Source organism: Schistocerca cancellata, chromosome 1 (assembly GCF_023864275.1).
Source record: "Schistocerca cancellata isolate TAMUIC-IGC-003103 chromosome 1, iqSchCanc2.1, whole genome shotgun sequence".
Lineage (NCBI taxonomy): Eukaryota > Metazoa > Arthropoda > Insecta > Orthoptera > Acrididae > Schistocerca > Schistocerca cancellata.
Genome location: NC_064626.1, coordinates 1,170,958,747 through 1,170,984,199, shown reverse-complemented (window position 1 = coordinate 1,170,984,199; position 25,453 = coordinate 1,170,958,747). Strand labels below are relative to the sequence as shown.

Genomic DNA, 25,453 nt, shown 5'->3' with positions numbered 1-25,453 from the left:
CACTACCACCTATACACATACAAAATGATTAATTTCTTGGTAATATGAAGTGCTGTTAATTCAATAGCTAATATTTCAAAGTGTTTTGTTGTCACTTACTGTACTGAGGTCATGTCTTGATTTTAACTGTGTTCCTTTATTGATATAAATGCATGATCCTCCACCCCTTGAAGTAGTTCTGCAGTAAGAATCTGCCCTTTCATACAATGATAATACTACATGTTGGATTTCTGTGTCTCTACACCAGTGCTCAGTAATACAAAGTACTGTGCATTTCAAAAATTGGAGCTCAACTTCTGATAGTTGTATTTTATGTTTTATTGATTGCATGTTTTGATGGAGGATTGGTAAGTTTGTGACATGCCCATATTACTCTTTCCAAAGGTTTGTTTTTCTTTGTGACATCTGGTATGTGTGATATATGAAGTGTTAAAATCTGTCATGTGAGTGATTGTTTCAGTATTTTTTTAAACTGCTGGAGATACTCTTTAGGCAGGGGAACCTGTTGCCTGGATTTATCCTAAAAAAGACCTACTTCTCCTGCCTATGACAACAGGTATTTGACCATGTGTGGCCCGAGATCCACCCCCTATACTTTCATTAATCATCTGTACCAATCTTCCCTTCCCAGTCCTTTTTAGGTGTAGGCCATGCCGAGTGAAACCCCATCTGCTGATAGTCCTGACAGGCACCAGAGAAACATGAGCAAAGTTGGCTGTCCTCAGAGCCATCCCTAGCCCCACATTGATGAATGGGGGCTACTGGGCTAAAGGTAAGACCAAGGCATAAGGAATAAAAAAGGAAAACTGCAGCTGAAATAGCGTGGTATGAATATGGCCAGTACACGAAGAAAAGGATAAGTACCCCACAATTAGCCTCACTGAACATTTAATACATACAAAGACTTAAGTGCCCTTGCACAAGGCTAAAACCACAACACTTGAAACTGTTTTCAAAATTTAATATACTGTCCTACAGAATGAGTTACTCATATTGTAAACACCTTCGCTCTATTAGAGATTATCAATATGTTTTCATGTTTGCTGCATGTGAAGAAGACATTTGACATACTACTTGACTGTTCGGTATATACCACTCCACCGAACTGATAGAGCCTTACACATGACTATCACAACTGGACAATCTACAGTGAATTGGTACACAAGGAGGATAAACTAAGAGAACTATTAAAATTAAAACAGTACTCACAAAGGAACTAGAGGCATGTGCCGCCAACAACAGGTGCAACGTTATGACTGAAGATATTACAAGATCCTAATGGAGCAGCACTCAGCATCGAAATGGATGCAACAGTAACAGTTCAAGAGACGAAAAGTAAGTTTGTAAGAAACATAAGTGCTGAAGTAGAATAGCTGATTGAAACATCTGTACTTTTGGAGAGTAGAATAGCAGTTAACTGTATTAGAGCTGTACTTTACATGTTTGGCCAAATTTTTAAGACTGAAGTATCATGGCCCAGATAATGTTATTTAAAGCAGCATGCCTTGTTCAGGGTTGTGTGAAGGTCAGCAAAAGGAGGAGACAAGCATTACTGAAATGAAAATACTACAGATGTTAGGGGCATTAATGAAAAGACAGGATAAACATGAAGAACAACTGAGAAAAAGGGACGAAGAAAATGAGAAAACTGCAGGAAGGACACAAAAAAACCAATGAAATAGAATACAGAATTTTTCTTGTCACCATCTAGTATTGCAGGAGGAGATATAGCTGGATACTATTATTCAGAAACTGACAATTAAGAAAGAACTTCTGAACTGCACACAGGGCTACAGAAACAAAACCAACTGGAAATAGCTGAAGATATGAATGAAGAAGTCTGCATGGGCATTAGGTCAGGATGACTGTGAAAAAAAAATAAACTTGTTGAAATAAAAAAAGCAATATACAAGCAGTTGATTGTAATGTAACTGAAATACAGGAAGAAACTATACTATGGAGACTTTAGTTGTATCAAATTTATGTGAACATGAATCAAACAATTGTTACGTGTACATGACATACTGGGAGCAGACTGGAAGCCATAGAACATTCTGAAGGGCAAAAGGGAACAAAAGGTTATGTCTAAAGAGAAGACTACAGAATATATCGAGGCATTTACAAGAATATAATGTGGCATGACAGAAGCATCAACAGCTATGGGAAGCAAGCACAAATGGATCATGTACAATATAGCAGTTTGAAAAAACATCTAGAAGAGGAAGAAAGCTACAGCGAAGAAAGGAAAATCACACAGAAAATTGAGGAAATGGAAAGTACCTGTAGAACAAGGAAGAGTAAATTACACATCCTACTAATAGAGTACAAGGAAGTATTTTCCAGAAAACCTGGTGTCATCGAAGCAAAAGAAAGCCACATCAGCCATACTTTACAAAACCAGACCTGATACTGCATGCAGTGGTAGGGCAACAAGGTTTTGCATGTGAAGAAAAATGAGGCACATAAGGACACACCCCTCAACCTTCGGTGAACTTGGGATTTGTACCCAAAGTGTTAGTTAAAAGATTGGAGTTACCAGGAAAATGTAATTAAAGTTGTTTCTGACTCACTGTATTAGATGAGTGAGGAGCTAATTGGGGTTGCCAGTGAAATGTAGATAAAAATTGTTTCTGACTCACTATATTGATGAGTGGGAAGCTAACTGTAAATGCATGCAGAGACATCAGCACTGCACAAGCCCAGGGCAGCCCAGCTCATCCCCACCACTATTGGCATGCATGCTGTCACTGGGCATGACTGTGTATGTGTGGGGCTCCATCTGCAGCTGGAGCAGCAAGAGTGTTGATCAACAACAGGTTATGTCAAGCCAATAACTGTTTACCAACAGGGACCATATGCGCTAACATGCAGTTGTACGAGGGGTACACCCGTCCTACCACGACAGACAGCAAATGGTGTATCAGCAATAGCTTAGTCAAATGAGAAAGAAAAAGAGAGAGAGAGAGAGAGTGTGTGTGTGTGTGTGTGTGTGTGTGTGTGTGTGTGTGTGTGTGTGTGTGTGTGTGTGTGGAAAAAAGGGAGTATATTCCATGTTATGAGCTTTCTTCTGTGTTCTTTCAGTTGATGAATTCGAACTAAAGACGTTAGGTGACTGATAACATGGATGCTGCGCAACTGAACCGTTAGGTGATTGATGTCTCACATTTAGTTTTGTTATTTCATAGTTTCGTATTTCGTGTTTTGGCTATAAAACTTGTGTGTTGTCTATAATATTACTATGATGTGGAATGTTAGAGGGGTGCGTTTCAACAACTGTATTAGTTATGTCGTTTTGATTAAACTTATTACAGTTTCTGCCTGTTTTTTTGTTTTCGAAATTTGCTTCCAAATTCGAAAAAGAGGTCAATGGGGGAATGTAAGGCACCTTGCCTCACTGTGATATCTTTGCTTTCAGTAATCTCTGGGAGTAGAGTCAGCGGAAGCAGAGTCAGTGGAAGCCACAGTTAGAGCTCTTGTTAGGATGGTTTGTTGGTTGATTTGGGGGAGGGGCCCTAAAAGTGAGGTCATTGGTCCCATGGGATTTTTGAAGTATGGGGAAGGAGGTTGGCCATGCCCTTTCAAAGGAACCATCCCAGCATTTGCCTGAAGCAATTCAGGGGAATCAAGGAAAACCTAAATCAGGAAGGCCAAATCTGTTGTTAGGGCTGTGTGCCTAGTAAAGTAGTTCATTTATGAGTATTGTAAAAGTAGACTGAGTGCCGAGTAGGAAGAATGCTAAGAGTAGTAACTGAAAGCATATATGTATGCTGGTGATATTGTGTTCAGAGTCACTTGGTTCATGGTCCAAAGGCCTAGTGTTTGTATAATTTACTATCGTTGTCTGATGTGTAATACGAGAATTGATACGGTGTGCGGATCAGGAAAGAGGGTATAAATGCGTAGTTATGCTGTGAAAAAGAGCAAGTTTCACATAATCGCTAGTGCTCTGATACAACTGCTGCATGTGAAGAATTATTTCTTTCTTTCTGGGGATTGACAAATTGTACGACTTTGCACCTGACCATTTGGTACTTATTAGTACCTTGCACTGATGGTGCCTTACACAATGCTCACAACCTACAAAGAGAACAAATGAATAAACATGAACACAGTGCCGAGTACAGGTATGGGAGACCAAAGTTCTATTTTTGTAAAGTGAGGTGAAGTGTAAGTAATGCCAAAGCAGAGTAAGAAAAACTGGTTTCAAAAAAGACGAAAAATGCCAAGTTTGAATGAGATACCAGGAGTCTTTCAACCTCAACCTCCACTAATGAAAAATGGAAATGCAGTTGTTTGCAGAACACGTAAATAAGAGGTAAAAACACCATCAGTAAATTATATACAATTATATCTACACCTACATCTACATGGATACTCTGCAAATCACAGTTAAGAGCCTGGCAGAGGGTTCATCAAACCACCTTCACAATTATTCTCTATTATTCCACCCTCGAACAGTTCACGGAAAAAATGAACACCTGAATCTTTCCGTATGAGCTCTGATTTCCTAATATTACTATGACAATTGTTTCTCTCTATGCAGGTCAGCATCATTAAAATATTTTCGGATTCAGAGGAGAAAGTTGGTGATTGAAATTTCTTGAGAAGATTCCGCCGCAACGAAAAATGCCTTTTTTTAATGGTGTCCTTCCCAAATCCTGTTTCCTGTCCGTGACACACACTCTCCTATTTCACAAAAATACAAAACATGTTGCTCTTCTTTGGACTTTCTCGATGTACTCTGTTAATCCTATCTGGTAAGGATCCCACAACAGGGACAAGTGTAGCGTATGCAGTCTCTTTAGTAGTTCCAATACATTTTCTAAGTGTTCTACCAATAAAACACAGTCTTTGGTTTGCCTTCCTCACAACACTTTCTGTGTGTTCTTTCCAATTTAAATTGTTCATAATTGTAATTTCTAGGTATTTAGCTGAATTTACAGTCCTTAGATTAGACTGATTTATCATGTAACTGAAGTTTAATGTTTTTTTAAATTATTTTTTTTAGCGTGTTATGTGAATGACCTCACACGTTTCATTATTTAGAGTCAATTGCTAGTTCCTGCACTATACAGATATCTTTTCTACATTTTTTTTGCAGTTTGTTTTGATCTTCTGATGAGTTTAATAGGCAATAAATGACAGCATAATCTGCAAAGAACCTAAGATGGCTGCTCAGATTGTCTCCTAAATCATTTACGTAGATAAGGAACAGCAGAGGGCCTATAACACTACCTTGGGGAATGTCGGAAATCACTTCTGTTTTACTTGATGACTTTCTGTCAATTACTACGAACTGTGACATCTCTAACATGAAATCACGAATCCAGTCACATAACTGAGACAATATTCCATAAGCATGCAATTTCACTACAAGCTGTTTGTGTGGTAGTGTCAACAGCCTTTTGGGAATCTAGAAATATGAATCAATTTGAAATCCCTCGTCAGCAGTACTCAACACTTGGTGTGTCTAGAGAGCTAGTTGTGTTTCACAAGAACAATATTTTCTAAATCTGTGTTGACTGTTTGTCAATAGACCGTGCTCTTCTAGGTAATTCATAATATAAGGAAAGACTGATTTTAATCTATAAAGACCAAAATGTACAGAAATATTATGTACCTACATTTCCAAAATGTCCACAGAAGGTGCTCTGTAAATAAAGGTGAAACACATCTGGTGTAAAATACTCTTTAACTGCAGTAAGCTTAAGGAAGAAAATCCAACAACTTATTATAACAGTTGCTGTGGAAGTTGGCTATGTAAACAAACTTGTTATATTAATATTTGTACAACATTCTTAATAAATGTCAAGATCTTTAAAAGAATTTATTGTTGGTAACACACAATGTAGCCTTCTTTGGTCATAAGTGCCCTTAACTTACATTTCTATATTGTTTAATTACCTTTTAATGATTATTTCTTTTTCTTTGTCACTACTGGCTGCACAGGGGCAGGGGCAGCATATGTTGCTTGAGATATGCGGTTCATATAGTACAGTGCCACAAGGGAGAATAATAGACTGGAAAGAAAACTGAACATTATTTTCAGTTCACAAATATCACTCCTGATATATCAATAAATACAGTATAAATTAAAATGTAAAATTATCAAGAGAGAACACCTCAGCAAAAATACATACCAGTAAAAGGCTACTGCATTTAAAGCATAGCAGCATGCAGTTAACCACCTCTCTTTCTGGATTAGGGCATCCACTCTATATTTGACATTAAATTACATGTGGCCACTTTGACACTGTCACACAATCACGGATCATGTTACATTAACTGAATAATAATTAAACGTAACAACAATAATAAATTAAAAGACCTGATGTTGCCAGTGACAGTCACACAAAAAATCTTAATTATTTATTCTACACTTTACAATGGAAATTCTTGGATGGAGAAATGTATAAAATTAAGGATACGCTACCACTCAAGTAGACACCTGCTGCTGCGGCAAAACTGACAGTCAATAACTGAAGAATCAATCTTGCCACAGATGCGGGTGTGTGCATTTAGGTCTATGTGTGGTTGTGTGTGACTGTTTGCGCTTTTACAAGAGAAAGGGCAAGACTTCGACAACTAATGCAAATACTGTTTTCTGTTGCACATTTCTATGCACCACGCATCAGTCATCTATGGGTGACTGGTTGCTTTCCTTTATTTTAAGCATTATTATACACTTTAATGCAAGGAATTACTAACCCTGCCATTTATATTAAAAGACAGTCCGCAGATTGTGATCTAGTGGTAATGGTTACTGCCTCTGGACTGCGGGATCCCAGGTTCGATTGCCAGCATGATCGAAGATTTTCTTCGCTCATGGACTGGATGTTTCTGTTGTCCTAATCATTGCCTCTCAACTTTACTGAAGTGCAAGTTGCCAAAGTGGTAACAAATAGAGGCATTAGCACCAGGCAGCAGAACAACCCTGGCCAATAATGCCATATGATCATTTAAATTTTTCATCTTAAACGATAGATTGAAAAAAGGCTAATTTACGTTTATACAATTTGTAGATTTAGAGAAAGCTTCGACTAGAATACACACTTTGAAATTCTGAAGGTAGCAGTGATAAGATATAGAAAGCAAACGGACATTATGATTTGTACAGAAACAACACTGCTGTTATTAAAGTTGAAGTAACTGAAAGGGAAGCAGTGGTGCAGAAGAAACGTTAAACAATCTGTACATTGAGCAAACAGTAGTGGAGACCAAGAAGAAATCTGGAAAGGGAATAAAACTTTAGTGGGAATAAATAAAAACTTTGAGGTTTACTAATGACAATGTAATTCTGTCTCTACAGGGATGTGGAGCTATGCTGACTCCAATGCCATGGCTTGCTGTGCTGGGTTCCACTGTTGAGGATCTGTGGTGCACACAGCCTGATCAAAGTGGTCCCACAGATCCCTGATTGGGTTTAAATCAAGGGAGTTCTGTGGCCAGGGGAGTAGGGCAAACTCATCCTGGTGCTCTTTGAACCATGCACATACACTGCAAGCCGTGTTAAGTTAGCTGCTGGTAGACGTCACCGTGCTGAGGAAAACAAACTGCATGTAGAGGTGGACATGATCCCCAAGCATACGTGCATACATGACACTCCCACCTCCGGCCTGGACCCTTTCGACAATTGTTGCAGGGTATTTGCTTTCTGTCTGATGGAGCATAAAAGGTGATTACTCTGAAAAGGTCACCTGTCACCAGTTAACATACAGCCAGTTTCAGTATTGGCATGCAAATTACACAGCCTCTGTAGCCGATGAACAATTGTCAGCATGTGTGCATGAACCAGGTGCCTGCTGCAGAGGCCAATATGCAGCAATGTTTGCTAAATGGTCACTGAGAACATACTGATGGTAACACCTTGTTTCATTTGGACAATCAGTAGGTCAAGTTGCACATCTATTCACATCTTCTCACATCTTCTCAACTGTTGTTCACAGCCACTATCTATGGCCCATGGTGCGGCATAGTTGCCTTGGCACTGGTTTTGGATAGTGCCATTTTGCTATGCATGCTATACTTTAACCACAGCAGCATGTGGACATTTTACAAACTTAGCCGTTTCAAAAATGCTTCCACCTTTGGCTCAAAAGCCTATGATCATGCCCTTTAGGACATCTGTTTCCACATTACAACAATGCCTGCACTGTTTTCTACATCTTTTACAAATCTTTAACATATTGCAGCGTGTCAGCAACTGTGAAATGTACAGCAAATAAACAATTTTTTCAGCCTTCAGTTGCAAGGTAATTTTACTCATTTACCTAGGTTTCGATTCCACTAATGGAATCTTCTTCAGAACAAAAAATAAAATTATTTTGTGAGCCAAACACTGGCCATGTCACAGATTAAAAATTAAAACATTAAAGACGCATAATCATAAGATTATGTCAGTCAAAATTAAAACCATTAGGGCGAACGTAGACGGAGCTGCGCCGGCCATAAATCAGGACCACACGTATGCGGCTCGAAAACGCTTTTCAAGCCGCATACGTGTGGTCCTGATTTATGGCCGGCGCAGCTCCGTCTACGTTCGCCCTAATGGTTTTAATTTTGACTGACATAATCTTATGATTATGCGTCTTTAATGTTTTAATTTTTAATCTGTGACATGGCCAGTGTTTGGCTCACAAAATAATTTTATTTTTTGTTCTGAAGAAGATTCCATTACTGGAATCGAAACCTTGCAACTGAAGGCTGAAAAAATTGTTTATTTGCTGTTTTCTACATCCCCTGAAACAGTTTATATACCCTCCACTGCTAACACAGCCACCCACTGCCTGTGAAAAGTTATTGCATGTTCACACTGAACACAAATGGTGGTTACATTAATGCGACTGGACTGTGTAAAGCAAGAAGCAGAAAGAACAGATGTTCTGAAAGAGAACTTTTTTAACATCTGATACAAATTTAAGTGTTAAGACATCTTTCTGGAAGTACAGAGTGACTCAAAAGCCTGTTAACATCTGAAAATTCAATTATTTCATGGAATAATGTACTTTGAGACGTAAAAACGACACACATGCTTGAAATGTCGTGGGGTTTTAATGAAGGGGGAAAAAAAAAGACCAACAGATAACACTTCATACAATAAAAAAGCAGTATTAGCATAACAACTCATCTTTAGCAAAGACAATGATCTTTATAACAAATGCTCAACATGTCAGCCATCATTCGTCAACAATACTAAGTCGACTGACAATATTGCGAACAGCACTGTACAGCTTATTGATATGGATGGTTAGAAATAGCTATCAGATGTTGTCTTGTAGCATCTCTAATGAGGTTGGCTAATTGCAGTAGACTTGTGGCTTCAGGTTGGTTGGTTGGTTGGTTCGTGGGATGAAAGGGACCAGACTGCGATGGTCATCGGTCCCTTTTTCCAAAAAATTAAAGTTGGCCAACCATAGAGAAAAAAAAGAAAAAAAGGAAAAACCAACCACCGAGAACACATTAAAAACTCAGTTTAAAATCGGAGGGGAAAAAAAAAAAAACAAAAAAAAAAAAAACAAAAAAAAAAAGAACACAGAACCACTCAGATTAAATGATAATGCCCGAATAAAACGCAAAACTAAGCCAGCCATAGCAGGGTCATCTGTTAAAAGGGCAGGGAGTGTGTCAGGCAGTGCAAACGTCTGCCTGAGCACAGCTAAAAGCAGACACTCCAATAAAATGTGGACCACAGATAAAACGGAGCCGCAGCGACACTGAGGTGGGTCCTCAAGGCGCAATAAGTGGCAGTGCGTCAGCCGAGTGTGCCCAATGCGCAGCCGGCAGAGGACAACAGACTCCTGGCGGGAGACCAAAAGGGACGACCGCCACACAGTTGTCGTCACCTTGATAGGACGAAGTTTGTTGGGCATGGGCAGGTTGCGCCATTCAGTGTCCCAGAGGTAAAAATTGTTGCGACATAATAGTGCCCGCAAATCAGTCGCTGGGAGGCCAATGTCCAGAAATGGTGTACTGGTGGCCTCTTTCGCCAGGCGGTCAACATGTTCATTGCCCGGGATACCGACATGACCGGGGGTCCACACAAAGACCACAGAGCGGCCACAACGGGCAAGAGTATGCAGGGACTCCTGGATAGCCATCACCAGACGAGAACGAGGGAAACACTGGTCGAGAGCTTGTAAACCGCTCAGGGAATCGCTACAGATAACGAAGGACTCACCTGAGCAGGAGCGGATATACTCTAGGGCACGAAAGATGATGACCAGCTCAGCAGTGTAAACGCTGCAGCCATCCGGCAAGGAACGTTGTTCGGAATGGTCCCCTAGAGTTAGCGCATAACTGACATGACCAGCAACCATCGAACCGTCAGTGTATACAACGCCAGAGCCCTGATACGTGGCCAGGATGGAATAAAAGCAGCGGCGGAAGGCCTCTGGAGGGACTGAGTCCTTTGGGCCCTGTGCCAAGTCGAGCCAAAGGCAAGGGCGAGGAACACACCATGAGGGTGTACACAAAGTGGCCTGGAAAGGAGTGAAAACCCTGAGCCCGGAGAGAAGCTCTTTGACGCGGACCGCGATCGTACAACCTGACCAGGGCCGATGTTCTGGCAGATGAACGACCGATTGTGGGAACAGGAGACGATAGTTTGGATGCCCGGGAAAGCTAAAAACATGGGCAGCATAAGCGGCCAGCAAACGTTGGTGCCGTAACCGCAGGGGAGGGACACCTGCCTCCACTAGTATGCTGTCCACAGGGCTGGTCCGGAAGGCACCAGTGGCGAGTCGTATTCCGCTGCGTAAGATTGGGTCCAGCACCCGCAACGCAGACGGGGATGCTGAGCCATAAGCCAGGCTCCCATAATCCAGACGAGACTGGATTAATGCCTGGTAGAGCCGTAACAGGGTAGATCGGTCGGCACCTCAGCTGGTGTGGTTCAAGCATCGCAGAGCATTTAGATGCCGCCAACATGTCTATTTCAGCTGCTGAATATGAAGCAGCCAAGTCAACCGGGCATAAAAAAGTACACACAAATACCTGTGGGTCTCCACCTCAGCAAGAAGTTCGCCGTCAAGATAAAGCCGCGGCTCAGGATGAACCGTTTGGTGCCGGCAGAAATGCATAACGCAGGTCTTGGCAGCCGAAAACCGAAAACCATGCGCCACAGCCCAAGACTGCACCTTGCGGATAGCGCCCTGTAGCTGACGTTCAACAGCTGCAATGCCAGTAGAGCTGTAGTAAAGGCAGAAGTCGTCAGCATACAGGGAAGCAGAGACAGAATTTCCCACCGCTGCAGCGAGCCCGTTTATTGCAATTAAAAACAGGCAGACACTGAGGACAGATCCCTGTGGTACCCCGTTCTCCTGGACTCGGGACGAACTATGAGAGGCCGCAACTTGCACGCAGAAGGTACGATACGACAGAAAATTTCTGATAAAGATCGGCAGAGGGCCCCGAAGACCCCATCCATGAAGCGTGGAAAGGATGTGATGACGCCATGTCGTATCATGTGCCTTCCGCATGTCGAAAAAGACAGCGACCAGGTGCTGGCGGCGGGCAAAGGCAGTACGGATGGCCGACTCCAGGCTCACCAGATTGTCGGCGGCGGAGCGGCCCTTACAGAACCCACCCTGAGATGGAGCCACAAGGCCCCGAGACTCCAGTACCCAATTCAAGCGCCGGCTCACCAACCGTTCGAGAAGCATGCAAAGAACGTTGATGAGGCTAATGGGGCGGTAGCTGTCCACCTCCAAAGAGCTCTTGCCCAGTTTCAAAACGGGGATGACAATGCTTTCCCGCCACTGCGACGGAAACTCACCCTCGACCCAGAGACGGTTGTAAAGGTCGAGGAGGCGTCGCTTGCAGTCCACTGAAAGGTGTTTCAGCATCTGACAGTGGATGCGATCTGGCCCGGGAGTGGTATCAGGGCAGGCGGCAAGCGCACTGTGAAATTCCCACTCACAGAATGGAGCATTGTAGGATTCAGATTGGTGGGTGCGAAAAGAAAGACTCCGACATTCCACCCGCTCTTTAATGGAGTGGAAGGCCAGTGGGTAATTGGAAGAAGCAGAACTCAGAGCAAAATGCTCTGCCAAGCTGTTGGAAATTTCGACGGAGTCTGTACAAACTGCTCCATTCAGTGAGAGCACAGGGACGCTGGCAGGGGTCCGATAGCGATAGAGGCGTCGGATCTTGGCCCAGACCTGTGATGGAGAGACATGGAGGCCAATGGTGGACACATACTGCTCCCAGCACTCCTGCTTGCTTTGGCGGATAAGGCGGCGGGCCCGCGCACGCAGCCGTTTGAAGGTGATGAGGTGTTCAATGCAGGGATGTCGCTTGTGACGCTGGAGCGCCCACCGGCGATCTTTAATCGCTTCAGCGATCTCAGGCGACCACCAAGGCACAGTCCGCCACCGTGGGGACCCAGAAGAACGGGGAAAGGCAGATTCGGCGGCAGTAACGATGCCGGTGGTGACCGATTGAACCACCGCATCAATGTCATCACTAGAGAGAGGCTCAATAGGGGCAGTGGAGGAAAACAAGTCCCAGTCAGCCTTATTCATTGCCCACCTGCAAGGGCACAGAGAAGACTGACGCTGTGGCAGTGACAGAAAGATCAGAAAGTGGTGACTACCACACAGGACGTCATGCACTCTCCATTGGACAGATGGTAAGAGGCTAGGGCTGCAAATCGAAAGGTCGATGGCGGAGTACGTGCCATGCGCCATGCTGAAGTGAATGAAGGAACCATCATTTAAAAGCGAAAGATCGAGCTGTGCCAATAAATGCTCAATGATGGTGCCTCGACCTGTCGCCACTGACCCACCCCACAGAGGGTTATGGGCGTTGAAGTCACCCAGTAACAAGAAAGGTGGCGGCAATTGGGCTATCAGAGCAGCCAGGACATGCTGCGCGACAGCACCATCCAGTGGAAGGTAAAGACTACAGACGGTAACAGCCAGTGGCGTCCACACCCGAACAGCGACAGCCTCTAAATCTGTTTGTAGAGGTACAGACTCACTGTGAAGAGAGTTAAGGACATATATGCAGACGCCACCAGACACCCTTTCATAAGCTGCCCGGTTCTCATAATAACCCTGATAGCCACGGAGGGCGGGGGTTCGCATTGCTGGAAACCAAGTTTCCTGAATAGCAATGCAGAAGAAAGGGTGAAGGCTGATAAGTTGTCGGAGCTCAGCTAGATGGTGGAAGAAACCGCTGCAGTTCCACTGGAGGATGGTATTGTCCATGTCTGTGAAAGGCGTGACGTGACTTGGAAGGCAGATTACGCCGCTGGGTCACCTTCTGCCTCCAATTGAGCACTGGTGCTAGCGCTGTCCATGGCATCTGAGGGACCGGCGAGATCGAGGTCCTCAGCGGACGCCAGAATCTCCACCTCGTCCTCAGACTCAGAGCTTGTAGGAAGCGGTGGGACGGGTGCCACCACAATGTCGTTGGTCTTGGGGACTTCCTTCTTTTTCTGCTTGTCGCACTGTGCCTTCGGTGGTTCAGGCTTCATGGGCTGCACTGGGTCAGTCTCAGGGACGGACGACGACCGTGAGGCCCTACGACCAGGGACTGGTGGTTGTTTCAGCCACTTGCGGGTGTTCGCTTTTCCACTGGTCGGAACTTGCGAAGGGAGATCCCCAAGGGATCCCTTCCTGGCGAGAGTAGCCGAAGAAGTCTTACGCTTCTCCGGCTGGGAAGGGGGAGCTGATGCCCCCAATGGTTGGGAGGGTGTTGCTCCTGAAGAAGATGGAGCAGGAGCAACAGGGTGTGAAGTGCCCCCCACAAACAAGGGGGCTGTTGGATTCTGACCAATCATAGAACCAACTTTACGGGACGACACAGGAGATGGAAGAACCGTCGTTGCAGCAGCGGCGTAGGTCGACGTCATTGGCACAGGATGGAGCCTCTCATACTTCCGCCTAGCCTCGGAGTAGGTCGGGTGGTCCAGGGTTTTATATTCCATTATCTTCCGTTCTTTCTGGAATATCCTACAGTCCGACGAGCAGGGGGAATGGTGTTCTCCGCAGTTAACACAGATGGGAGGCGGAGCACATGGGAGTGTTGGGATGCGAAGGACGTCTACAATCTCGACATGTGATGCCGGAAGTACAGCGGGATGACATGCCCAAACTTCCAGCATTTAAAACACCGCATCGGAGGAGGGATATATGGCTTCACATCACAGCGGTAAACCATCACCTTGACCTTTTCGGGTAAAACATCACCTTTGAAGGCCAAGATGAAGGCACCGGTGGCTACCTGATTATCCTTTGGACCCCGATGGACGCGCTGGACAAAGTGAACACCCCGTCGTTCTAGATTGGCGCATAGTTCAGCGTCGGACTGCAGTAGAAGATCCCTGTGGAAAATAATACCCTGGACCATGTTTAAACTTTTATGGGGAGTGATGGTGACGGAAACATCCCCCAACCTGTCACAAGTGAGCAACCTCCGTGACTGGGCAGAGGATGCTGTTTTGATGAGAACCGACCCAGAGCGCATTTTGGACAAGCCCTCCACCTCCCCGAACTTGTCCTCTAAATGCTCCACAAAAAACACGGGCTTGGTCGACATAAACGATTCCCCATCAACTTGCTTACACACGAGGTACCGGGGTGAATAATCTCCACTGCCTTCTTTAGCCATATGTTCCTCCCATGGAGTGGCCAGGGAGGGAAACGATCTCTGATCAAATTTCTTTCCATTGAGGTTAGACCTTGATCGCTTAGAGACTGCTGGTGGAGGCCCACCAGCGAGAGATGATGTACCACGCTTCATTGCGGGTCATCCGCCCTGATGCCACCCACTCCGACCAGGGGCTCTCCCCACGGGCGCCACCCAGCCTGGCTTCAGGTAATCCAAAACCAACAATCACATGGGTTGAGGTCTGGGGACCTGGGAAACCAAGCATGACGGAAATGACAGATCAGAATGCATTTCTCAGCAAACAATATGTGCAAGTGGACTTTCATATATGTAGCAAATATGGGCTGGAACACCTTCCAGCAGGTATTTATCAGCCACACAAGGGATGATGAGATTCTTTAACATATCGGTGAACCTAACACCTGTCATATGCTGACAACTGTTTGAAATGCTGCATCCCACATTTCCTTGAAGAAAAGGGTCCCATCATGATTGAAGTGGTAAATCCACACCACACCATGACTTCTCCTCATGGGCTAGAGTTTACACAACAGTTTTAGGATTTTCGGTAGCCAATATTCTGAGGGTGTGTGGAATAGGCTTTGCCACAATACATCAGACAACCAATCAACACCTTCCCTCATTTCCTTAAGTGTGTGCACTGCAAATGCTCTCCGCATCACAAAATTGGTGGCTAACAGTTCATTACAGTGCTCGATTTTGGCCAAACAGAACTGTAGGGTATGTCTTAGTGCTCTCCAAAAAGTCGTGAGTGAAATGCCAGTGTGACGTACCACTTCACAAGTGCTGACCTCATCATGTGGAGATGAACTGTCCGAAAAGCGGTAGCACTTTCTTCTGTTTGCAGACTATGGCACTTTGAACTTTGTGCTCATTTTCCACACAGTGACACTTGTCACAGGATCCTTATTCATTCGAATGCCCTTCTTATGGTGATTGGATCCTAAAGCGGCAATAGCCAGTTCTCCATTCACTAACAGTGCCCTTTCAGGTAAAGTTATGCCATGATTACTGGCCCATCTGACTCCCTCTCTCACCATAACTCATTTTATACATGATTCTCATGTGGCATCAGCAACATGCTGCTGTCCAGCTCCATCTGTTGGCCAGTTTTTGCACTAGTTTTTGGTTTCAAAAAATCCCATACTGTTTCAGGCACATGTGACAATTTTTACCCCTCCATCTATATTACTCCGTGAATTAATGCATTTTTAAATGTTAAAGCACTTTTGGGTCACCTGCATTTGTCAGGTGAGTGGCCTTATACGGAATTGAAATATGTACGATAAACAGTACAGGCAAAATGAGAATAGAATCTTTCAAAATATGGTGCTACAGGAGAACATTAGGTGGGTAGACTGCATAAAAATGAAGAGCACCTGAGTCAAAGTGAAGAGAAAATGAATTTTTGGTACAACTTAACTAAAGATGGGATTGGTTTATGAGACACATTCTGAAGCATCAAGGAACTTCTTAATGAAGAGAAGTGGGGCGTAGGGAAAGGGATAAACATTGTACAGGGAGACAGGGCTTCAACACCATAAGCAGATTCAAAGGGATGTAAGGTTCAGTGGTTACGAAGATATGAAACGACATACACATGACACGGTAGTGCAGAGAGCTGCATCAAACCAGTCTTCAGGCTGGAGACCACAACCACAACGGAGGGAAATATGTGACTTATTAAAGCTCTGGGTCAGTACACAAGGCATGTGCCAATAGCAAAATTGATAGCACATTGCCTGTGAAAGTTAAGGACGCATATTCCAATTGACCAAATGGTATAATTATCAGTTTCTGTAAAACAATCACTTACCATGTTGTTGTGCAGACTCTGTGTATCATACCAGCAGAAACCATGGCAATAGCAAGACAAAGTACAACTGAAACAAAATTAAACACATGCTCAATATTTTCAATTCATTAATACCGGAAGAAATTAAGGAATCAAAACTACAAGTGTCATTTACATTACCTTCAGGAAAAAGGGTTGTTTGGAACCCTTTACCGAACAGAGCAGACTCCAAATTTCCAACTGCCTGACAATATAATAGGAAAACAAATTCATATGTGAAGATGCGGAAAATTACTTCATGAAAAATGCCATTCTCTGACAAGGAAGAAACAATCATTTTTAACATCCAATTCTACGCAAGTCATTAGAGATGGGGTATTAGGCCAAGCGAGCATAACAGGGAGGATATGGCTTGGCTATAATGGAAGGTAGAGCATTCATGCAATATATATCTCAGGGAAACAATTGAAACACTACATCAAAATGTCTGTAAGGGAATTTGGACCTGCTGGTCTCTGAAAGGAAAGCAGTGTCTCACAACCATGCCATCTCATGATACACCCAGATAATACTATAACAATTTAATGTGTATTACATTAAACAAGATCACAATGGTGACCACTGAAATTATCAGCATGTCTAAATTAAATAGCTAGACACATTCTGATCTAAATAAATTAGTTAACTTGTAGGTAATATTTCCGGTAGAGACTGTTTTGAATTTATAACAAATCTGTGGTAGCACTGTAGTTGTGCTGAAGGTATGAAATCAAATAACAAACGATTCCAGTGAAAGCCAATGAATTTCAGTAGTTAACTGCCAAAGCACTCCTACTAAAGACCTAAAATTTAGCTTCCTCTACTAAAACAATGGTATTCATATAACTAAGTACCAAGAGTTGGATGGAACCCAAGGTTTTTGGTAAGTGATGGTGGGCTGTAGTTCCCAGACAGTCGCAGTTGCAGAGTCATTCAAAGATATCTTGATAACACAGAAGTACCCCTGCCGTATAATGTATGTAAAAATTTATTTGAAATTACCAAAGACTTAAGATATGCTTTTACAACTAATCTTCGTTGATGTAGCAATACTGTGTTTTGCTGCAATAAATAAAAATCTCATATAAAAAATTTTCCCATTCCATCATGGCAGGCTGTTACAGCAACTGATTTAAAAGCGTTTCAGAACAAAAACTGTCCAAGTTGTGAAATTATTAACGTCAGCATTTCACCCTTTCACATCATCAAATTGTCTACAAAAATAAGAAACCAATCAATTAGATACAAATGGAGGAAAAGGGCATGGTCCTATCTTACATAGCTATGCAGACAATGTGAATTAAAAGTAATAAAAACTTATGTAAAAGTAGCTGGACACATGACCCATCAGTTATAAAACCACATATAATGTAAAATATACACCAAGGTAACTGGATATATAATCTATCCATCATGAAACATCTAAACCATACAGTAGACCTGGTGGAAAGAGAGAAACAGCCAGAAAAACACTGAGAAAGTAGAAATATGTGGCGGAAAAATTTTCCACGTTTATCGTCTGTTACCTTGAGTACACCAGCCATCTCACTGTTTTCGAGGTACAAATTTGTGAAGATCCCGTTCGTGGGAAACTTCTATTATGATTTAGCTAAACACTTTAAAAACAAGATTTGCATGTTGTTTACACTACTGGTAATAAGCTTCAGTATAATTATATTCAAAATGAATGCCCCCAGAGAGATAGATATGCAGGGTCAGATGTATATAAATAGGTGTGTAGCAATTGCAAAAAGTCATAAACAGGTGGCCAGACTGGCAGCAGATTCAAGACCTGGTTCAAGAAACACCTGTTAACTAAGAAAGGTCAGATTAAGCAAAATTCTGCATTTTCTGAGTGTCTGAAGTCCAATGGGCACCACCCCCACACTAGAAAACCTGAGGGTAATGCACATTGCTCAGAAGGAGAAGAAGTTGAGTCTACTAGAGGAGCTTGAAATTGTTAAATAACTTGACGCTAACAAAGGCAAGTTGATGAATGATCAATTGCTTAACAGTAATCAAGTGTATTATGATACAATGTTACCAGTGTTCCAAATGTTGCTGCATTGATTATTATGTGTCGACAGCATCACACTCAATTTGTCGATTTTTGTGTGGGAAGTTGGGGGAACCATATTTTACAGGGAGCTTTTTAATGGCTTTTGTATTGTAGATGTTTTTTATTGTAAATGACTTTACCTCTTTACATTTTATAACTTACATTTGTTTATTTTAATGACCAAGAATATTTTTGTCTCTTTTTGCGAAGCTTAAGACTGCCCCCAGTCATGGTATATTGAAGCTTTATCGATTCAGAATGCATATGCTATGAATGTACTCCTACTGTTAGCTGTTTTACTCTATGTGACGGAGTTTTAGAGGCATATTTTGATTCATTGTTTTTTATGTAATCATTTGACCTATTCTTTGTGCTTTATATGGGGGGGGGGGGGGTACTTTTATTTTATTTTTGGGTTTTATGTGTCTGCATTGGTTTGTTTATATGCATTTTATTTACTAGGTTTACACATATTCGTTTTTTTAAAAATGTTCCTTAAGCCGGACATGTGTGCCATCTGGGTACTTCTTACTGCACTATACGCAACACCTTTTCTCAATTTTTCATTGTATTGTGTGTGTGTGTGTGTGTGTGTGTGTGTGTGTGTGTGTGTGTGCGTGTGTGCCAATACAGACATTATGCCATGTGTGGCTCATACTGCAGTTCTGTAAGCGTGACCCTACTTTGTACAGCCATGGCAGATCCATCTGGTGTGTTCAAGTTAACATACGATAACTATGGCAAAATTTTCCACCACATATTTCTACTTTCTTGGTGTTATTCTGGCTGTTTCTCTCCTTCCACTAGGTCCAGCACATGGTTTAGATGTTTCATGACAGATGGATTATATATCCAGTTATTTTGGTGTCTATTTTACACCATATGTGGTTTTATGACTGATGGGTCATATATCCAGTTACTTTAAAGTTTTTATTACTTTTAGTTCACTCACCCTTTTCCTCCATTTGTTTCTAACTGATTGGTTTCTTGTTCTTGTAGACAATCTGATAATGCCCAAAAGGGTGAAACGCATGATTGACATTAAATAATTTCCTAACTGAGACTGATTTTGTTCTGGGAAAATCTAATGTCAGGTGAGGTTGAAATAAAAGCAGATTATGAACTTACATCAATGAACCAAAACATCATGACCACTGCCCATCATGAGATGGGGTGCTGTCTGGGGCTGTTGTGTGCTTGTGACATGAAGAAGTGATGAATATGGAATTAATGTAGTGGTGATATGGGGAAATCCATTGACGTGACTTTGACAAAGGGCAGATTGTTATAGTCCAACACCCAGCAACGAGCATCTCTGAAACGGTGAAGCATGTTGGCTGTTAGTGTGCTACTATCATGAGCATTTATGAAAATAGGTTGAAGGATGGTAAAACCATCAGAAGACAAGGTGGTGGACACCCCCAAGGAATGTCAAGGGCAGAGTTTGCTCATTCTGTAATGCAGGATAGGCAGCAATCTGTGTTAGATGAGATGACAGAGTACCATGATGGTGCACGCATATATATTCGGTGCAAATAATTTAACATGGAGCTCTGCATTTGACAACCCCTACACGCTTTAATGCTGACCAAAACAACATTGTCAGTTACAGCTGCTATGAGCATGAGATCACTGATACTGCACTGCGGACCAATGAAAATAGGTCAAATGGTTGGATAAATCACGTTTCTTGCTTCACCCAGGTGAATGGCTAGTTGAAACATGCACTACACCATAGATACACGCTTCTGGGAGCTGTATTTTGTTATGGGGACATTCTCCTTAGGTTCCATGGCACCGTGACAGCTGTGGACTACATGGGCATTACTGCGGACCACCTGCATGTTTCATGTCTTCCCATAAGGTGATGGCATCTTCCATCAGGATAACTTTCTATGAAACAAAGCGAGAATCATGTTTCAGTGGTTCAAGGAGCAAGATGGTGAAGTCACATTTATGTCTTGGCCACCAAATTTAGATAATCTGAACCCAATAGAACATATACGGGAAACTACTGGGCACCATATCTGCGATCACAAACCACCAGCTTGTGTTGTATTGGAATTGCTAGACCTGTGCATATACACCTGGTGCCACATACCTCCAGAAACGTACCAACGATTTGTAAAATCCATACCATGCAGAACTGCTGTTGTATTGCATTCCAAAGAATGACCAACACACTATTAAGCAGTTGTTCATAACAGTTGGGTTATCTGTGTATTTTTTTTCTACAATAGTCACCCACAGCAGATTCAGGTTAGTCTCAAGGTTCAGCTATGCATGTTGCAGAAACATTCAAAGATACCTCACTAGCACAGAAATACCCAGCCACATACGTAAAACTTTTATCTGAATTACGAAAAACGTACAACATGGTGTGCAAATTCCACAAAGCAACTGTCCGACTTCTTCAGGTGGTTCAATCTTGCTGGTGGCTAGGTACAACGATACCCGCATGTCGACGCCCCGTTTCTAGAACAAGTGCAGCTAGAACATGCTGGTGCGGAAATCACACACGCACAATTATTTGCAGATAGATGGTACTATACTTGAGACGCTCTCTGCCAAAAATCGCAGAGCGGCTCTCCTTCGCACGCGATGTGTTTACTATCAGTGTGGCCAGAAGTTACTCACTAAAGACCATACTAGACCAATGTTATGACAGGTCTGTGATCAAAAAATCTTGATTTTCGTGTTGTGATTTACTAGCAGGCAATGCAGGGTTCCAGGCTGTGCTCAGTTGAAACCTCGCATCGCTGTTGATGAGATTATCAACTGTACAGATGTGTATTGCTTCCTCAATGATGCAATCCCACAAAGATGATGCCGGCGATAAAACTTCAGTCTTTTCATAAATCACGTGATGTCCTGTATTCAGACAGTGTTGCGTAATTGCCGACTTTTCTGGTTGGCAAAGGCTTTTATGATGCTGATGTTCATCACAGCGTTCTTGTACTGTTCAACATGTCTGGCCTATACATGCTGCCCCACACTGACAAGGAATCTTGTACACACCACATTTCCTCAGGCCAAGATCATCCTTAACCAAACCCAACAGGTTTCTCAGCTTTGCAGATGGTTGAAAACACACTTCATGCCATATCTTCTAAGGACTCTTCCGATTCTTCATGACTTGGCACCAAAATACGGCAAAAGTCCAAAGTGGTGGGTGTCTTCGAATCTTCATTCAGCTCCACAGACTGAACTTACTTGAGCTGAATGCATTACATATCTGTCTCTCAGAATAACAGTTTTGTTGGAACACTGTCTTCAAATGTTGTATTTCACTAAAAAAGGGAAGCTTGAAGAGTCCCAACTTAAGACATGCTCTCAGAACTAATCTTCCTTCAAAAATCTATAGGGTGTTTATAAAAATTGAGTCATTTTCTTATGGGATGGAGTACTGGTCAAAAACAAGGTAAAAATAATGTCTATTAAAATATGAGTTTGCGCATCCTTAAAGGCCAGTGTGGGTCATTTGACCACATTGTCTAACGATAGTGTCATCACAGCATGTTGTGCACTGCATCGTTCTGTATTAAATATGATGAATTCATAAATACCCTGTAGAATGACATGTATTTCGAACCATATGTCGATTGTACATATGACATTTTTTATTCCTTGTCCTATCAGGATCATTTCCTGTAGTTTTTCCTCATTTAACAAAACTGCCCTGTATACTTGGGAGGTCATTAGAGGTCCTAACACACTTCAATGCAGCACTCTAGATATTATCTTCGTGTATGTATTGGGCTTAGAACACACTTATTTCACATAATTTTAGGTTATTGGGAGTTACCCCATCTTGTCAATGTTTGATATCTGTATTAAATAATTCATGTTTCAACATAAGTCTTTTACATAGTCTTATTACTTCACATACCATTTGTGATATATAGCACAAGATAAGAAAACTCATTCATAAAATCATTAATGTTGAAGTTGACAATATTTGCTAATCATTATTTATGAAATTACACAAGAAAGGGTCTGACAACTGTGTTGCCTCAAAGTTGCTGGCTGAGAGTAAGTGTGTGACAGTGAGTGTGTGTGTGTGTGAGAAAGAGAGAGAGAGAGAGAGAGAGAGAGAGAGAGTGAGAGTGTGTGTGTGTGTGTGTGTGTGTGTGTGTGTGTGTGTGTGTGTGTGTGTGCGCGCGTGCGTGCGCGCGCGCGTGTGTGCAAGGGACAGGGCAAACTAATATGACAGCCCATGGCCACAGTACTGATCTGTTTTGTGTACTCTAGGCTAAGAAGTAAGGCAATGTTGGCTAATGTCTAATGTTACAGATCATCATCCCAACTGTTGCCTCTGCAACTACTGAAAAGGCTACTGTCCCTCTTCAGGAACAGAATGTTCATCTGGCCTTTCCACAGACACCCCTCTTCATGTGGCTATAATGGGGCATCCTACTCCATTCTAGTAAATGATTATGGCAACCTTTTGGATAAAATATTAAGAGATAAAAATTGCAGGGACTACTCAGGATGATACCATCATAAGGAAAAACAAGACTGTCATTCTACGAGAAGGAGCGTGGAATGTTGTATCCCTTTATCACGTAGATAGTTTACAGAACCCAAAAAGAAGAAGAAGAAGAAGAAGAAGAAGTGGATACTTGGAAGTTAATTTTTTTGGAATTAATGAAGTGTGGTGGCAGGAAGAACAAGAATTCTAGTCAGGTGAGTACTTGATCATAAATGCAAAATACAAAATCAAGCAGACGTAATATATGTGTAGGTCTAATAAGCAAAGAGAAAATAGGAATCGGGTAAGCTTCTATGACTAGCACAGTGAAATCACCATTGTAGCCAAGACAGCAAGCCAGCATTCACCACAGTAGTATAAGCTTGAATGACAAACAATACTGCAAGTGATGAAGACGATGAAAGAAGTTCTGTTGAAACAAAAGATATTTGGTTGTGAACTGGAATTTGACAGCAGGAAAAGGAAGAGGACGAAAAATAATAGGAGAACTTGAACTGTGGGGAAATAAATTTTAGAGAAAGCTGCCTGTTAGAATTTTGCACAGAGTATAATTTCATTATCACTAATATTTGCTGATGGATCTAGAAAGAAGGCTGTATACATGGAAGAGACCTGGAGAGGCAGGAATGTAAAATGGATCACATAATGGTAAGACAAAGTTTTCAAAAGCAGATTTTAAATGGCAAAAATATTTCCAGCATAAATGTGGGCTCCAATCATATTTTACTGGTTATGAACTGCAGATTAAAACTGAAGAAATTGCGGTAAAATAGGAAATTAAGAAGATGGGATGAAAATAAGTTTAAAGAAGCAGATTTTTTATTCATATGACCGGTTTCGGTTCATTCAGAACCATCTTCAGATCAGATGTGACGTAGCATGTGAAAGTTGCTGCATTTGGACGGGTTACTCCGGTAACTGAAATATCAGATCTGAAGATGGTTCTGAATGAACCGAAACTGGTCATATGAAAAAAAAAAAAAATTGCAATCAAGACAGATTTTAAGTAACATTATAAAATCACTGATTGCTGTTATCCCATAAGACATTATGTCTGTTTTTGTACAGAAGCAGAATTTGTTTGTGGTATGCATCACAATTTGAATGTAGATTTATGTAATTTTTAATAATGGAAAATCCAGGATTGAATATTACAGTATTATGAAAAGGAAAGTTGCCACTTACCATATGGCGGAGGAGCACCAGTACATGACGGCAGTGGGGACTGGGTGGGGGTAAGGAGGAGGCTAGGGTGGAGAGGTTGGTTGATTTGTGGGGGTTGAAGGGACCAGACTACAAAGGCAATCGGTACCGGAGTGGAGAGGGGGAGTGAAGTAGGGTAGGTGTGGAAGACAATGACATGCTGCTGGGGGGGCCATGGAGGGACGAGGTGGAGAGAGGATAGGCAGCTATGTGCAGTCGGGAGGTTAGACGGAGGGCAGCGCAGAGATGGGCAGGGCAGGAGGGAGGGCAAAGTGGAAAAGGAGAGAAGTAAAAAGACTGGGTGTGATGATAGAATGAGGGCTGTGTGGTGCTGGAATGGGAACAGGGAAGGGGCTGAATGAAAGAGAACAATGACTGACGAAGGTTGAGGCCAGGAGGGTTACAGAGACACAGGATATATTGCAAGGAAAGTTCCCACGTGTGCATTTCAGAAAAGCTGGTGTTGGTGAGAAGGATCCACATGGCACATGCTGGGAAGCAGTCATTGAAATGAAGGATGTCATGTTTGGCAGCATGCTCAGCAACACAGTGGTCCACTTGCTTCTTGGCCACAGTTTGTCAGTGGCCATTCATACGGACAGACAGCTTGATGGTTGTCATGCCCACATAGAATGCAGCACAATAGTTGCAGCTTAGCTTGTAGATAATGTTACTGGTTTCACAGGTAGCCTTGTCTGTGATGGGATACGTTATGTTTGTGACCGGACTGGAGTAGGTGGTGGTGGGAGGATGTATGAGATATGTCTTGCATCTAGGTCTATTATGTGGTATGAGCAATGAGGTAAGGGGTTGGCAGCAGGGTTTGTGTAGGGATGGATGAGTATATATGTAGGTTCGGTGGACGGAGGAATACCACTGTGGGAGGGGTGGGAAGGATAGTGGGCAGGATATTTACGTCAGGACACGACGAGAGGTAGTCAAAACCCTGGCAGAGAATGTAATTCAGTTGCTCCAGTCCTGGGTGGTACTGAGTTATGAGGGATATGCTCCTCTGTGGTCAGAAGTGGGACTTTGGGAGTTGGTGGGAGACATCTTTGAGGTGGAGGTCAACGTCTGGGAAGGTGCCTTGTTGGGTTGAGTAGGACCAGGTGAAGCAAACAGGAGAGGAGGTTCTGGAGGAATGTGGATAGGGTGTCCTCACCCTCAATCCAGATCGCAAAGATATCATCACCAGGTGAGGGGTTTAGGATTCTGGGTGTTTAGGAAAGAT

At 42.6% G+C, this 25,453-nt stretch overlaps 1 protein-coding gene across 1 annotated transcript in view; it reads right to left on the bottom strand.

Moving 5' to 3' along the window:
• The window catches only part of LOC126094010 (protein KRTCAP2 homolog), a 42,571-nt gene that overhangs the window by 6,287 nt on the left and 10,831 nt on the right, over positions 1-25,453 (bottom strand). The window contains exons 3-5 of the mRNA XM_049908763.1: positions 16,610-16,673; positions 16,451-16,517; positions 5,905-6,020 (exon numbers count right to left, since the gene is read on the bottom strand). Of these exons, the coding sequence (XP_049764720.1) occupies positions 5,915-6,020; positions 16,451-16,517; positions 16,610-16,673 (237 nt within the window). The 3' untranslated portion in view covers positions 5,905-5,914. The remainder of the gene's footprint in view (positions 1-5,904; positions 6,021-16,450; positions 16,518-16,609; positions 16,674-25,453) is intronic.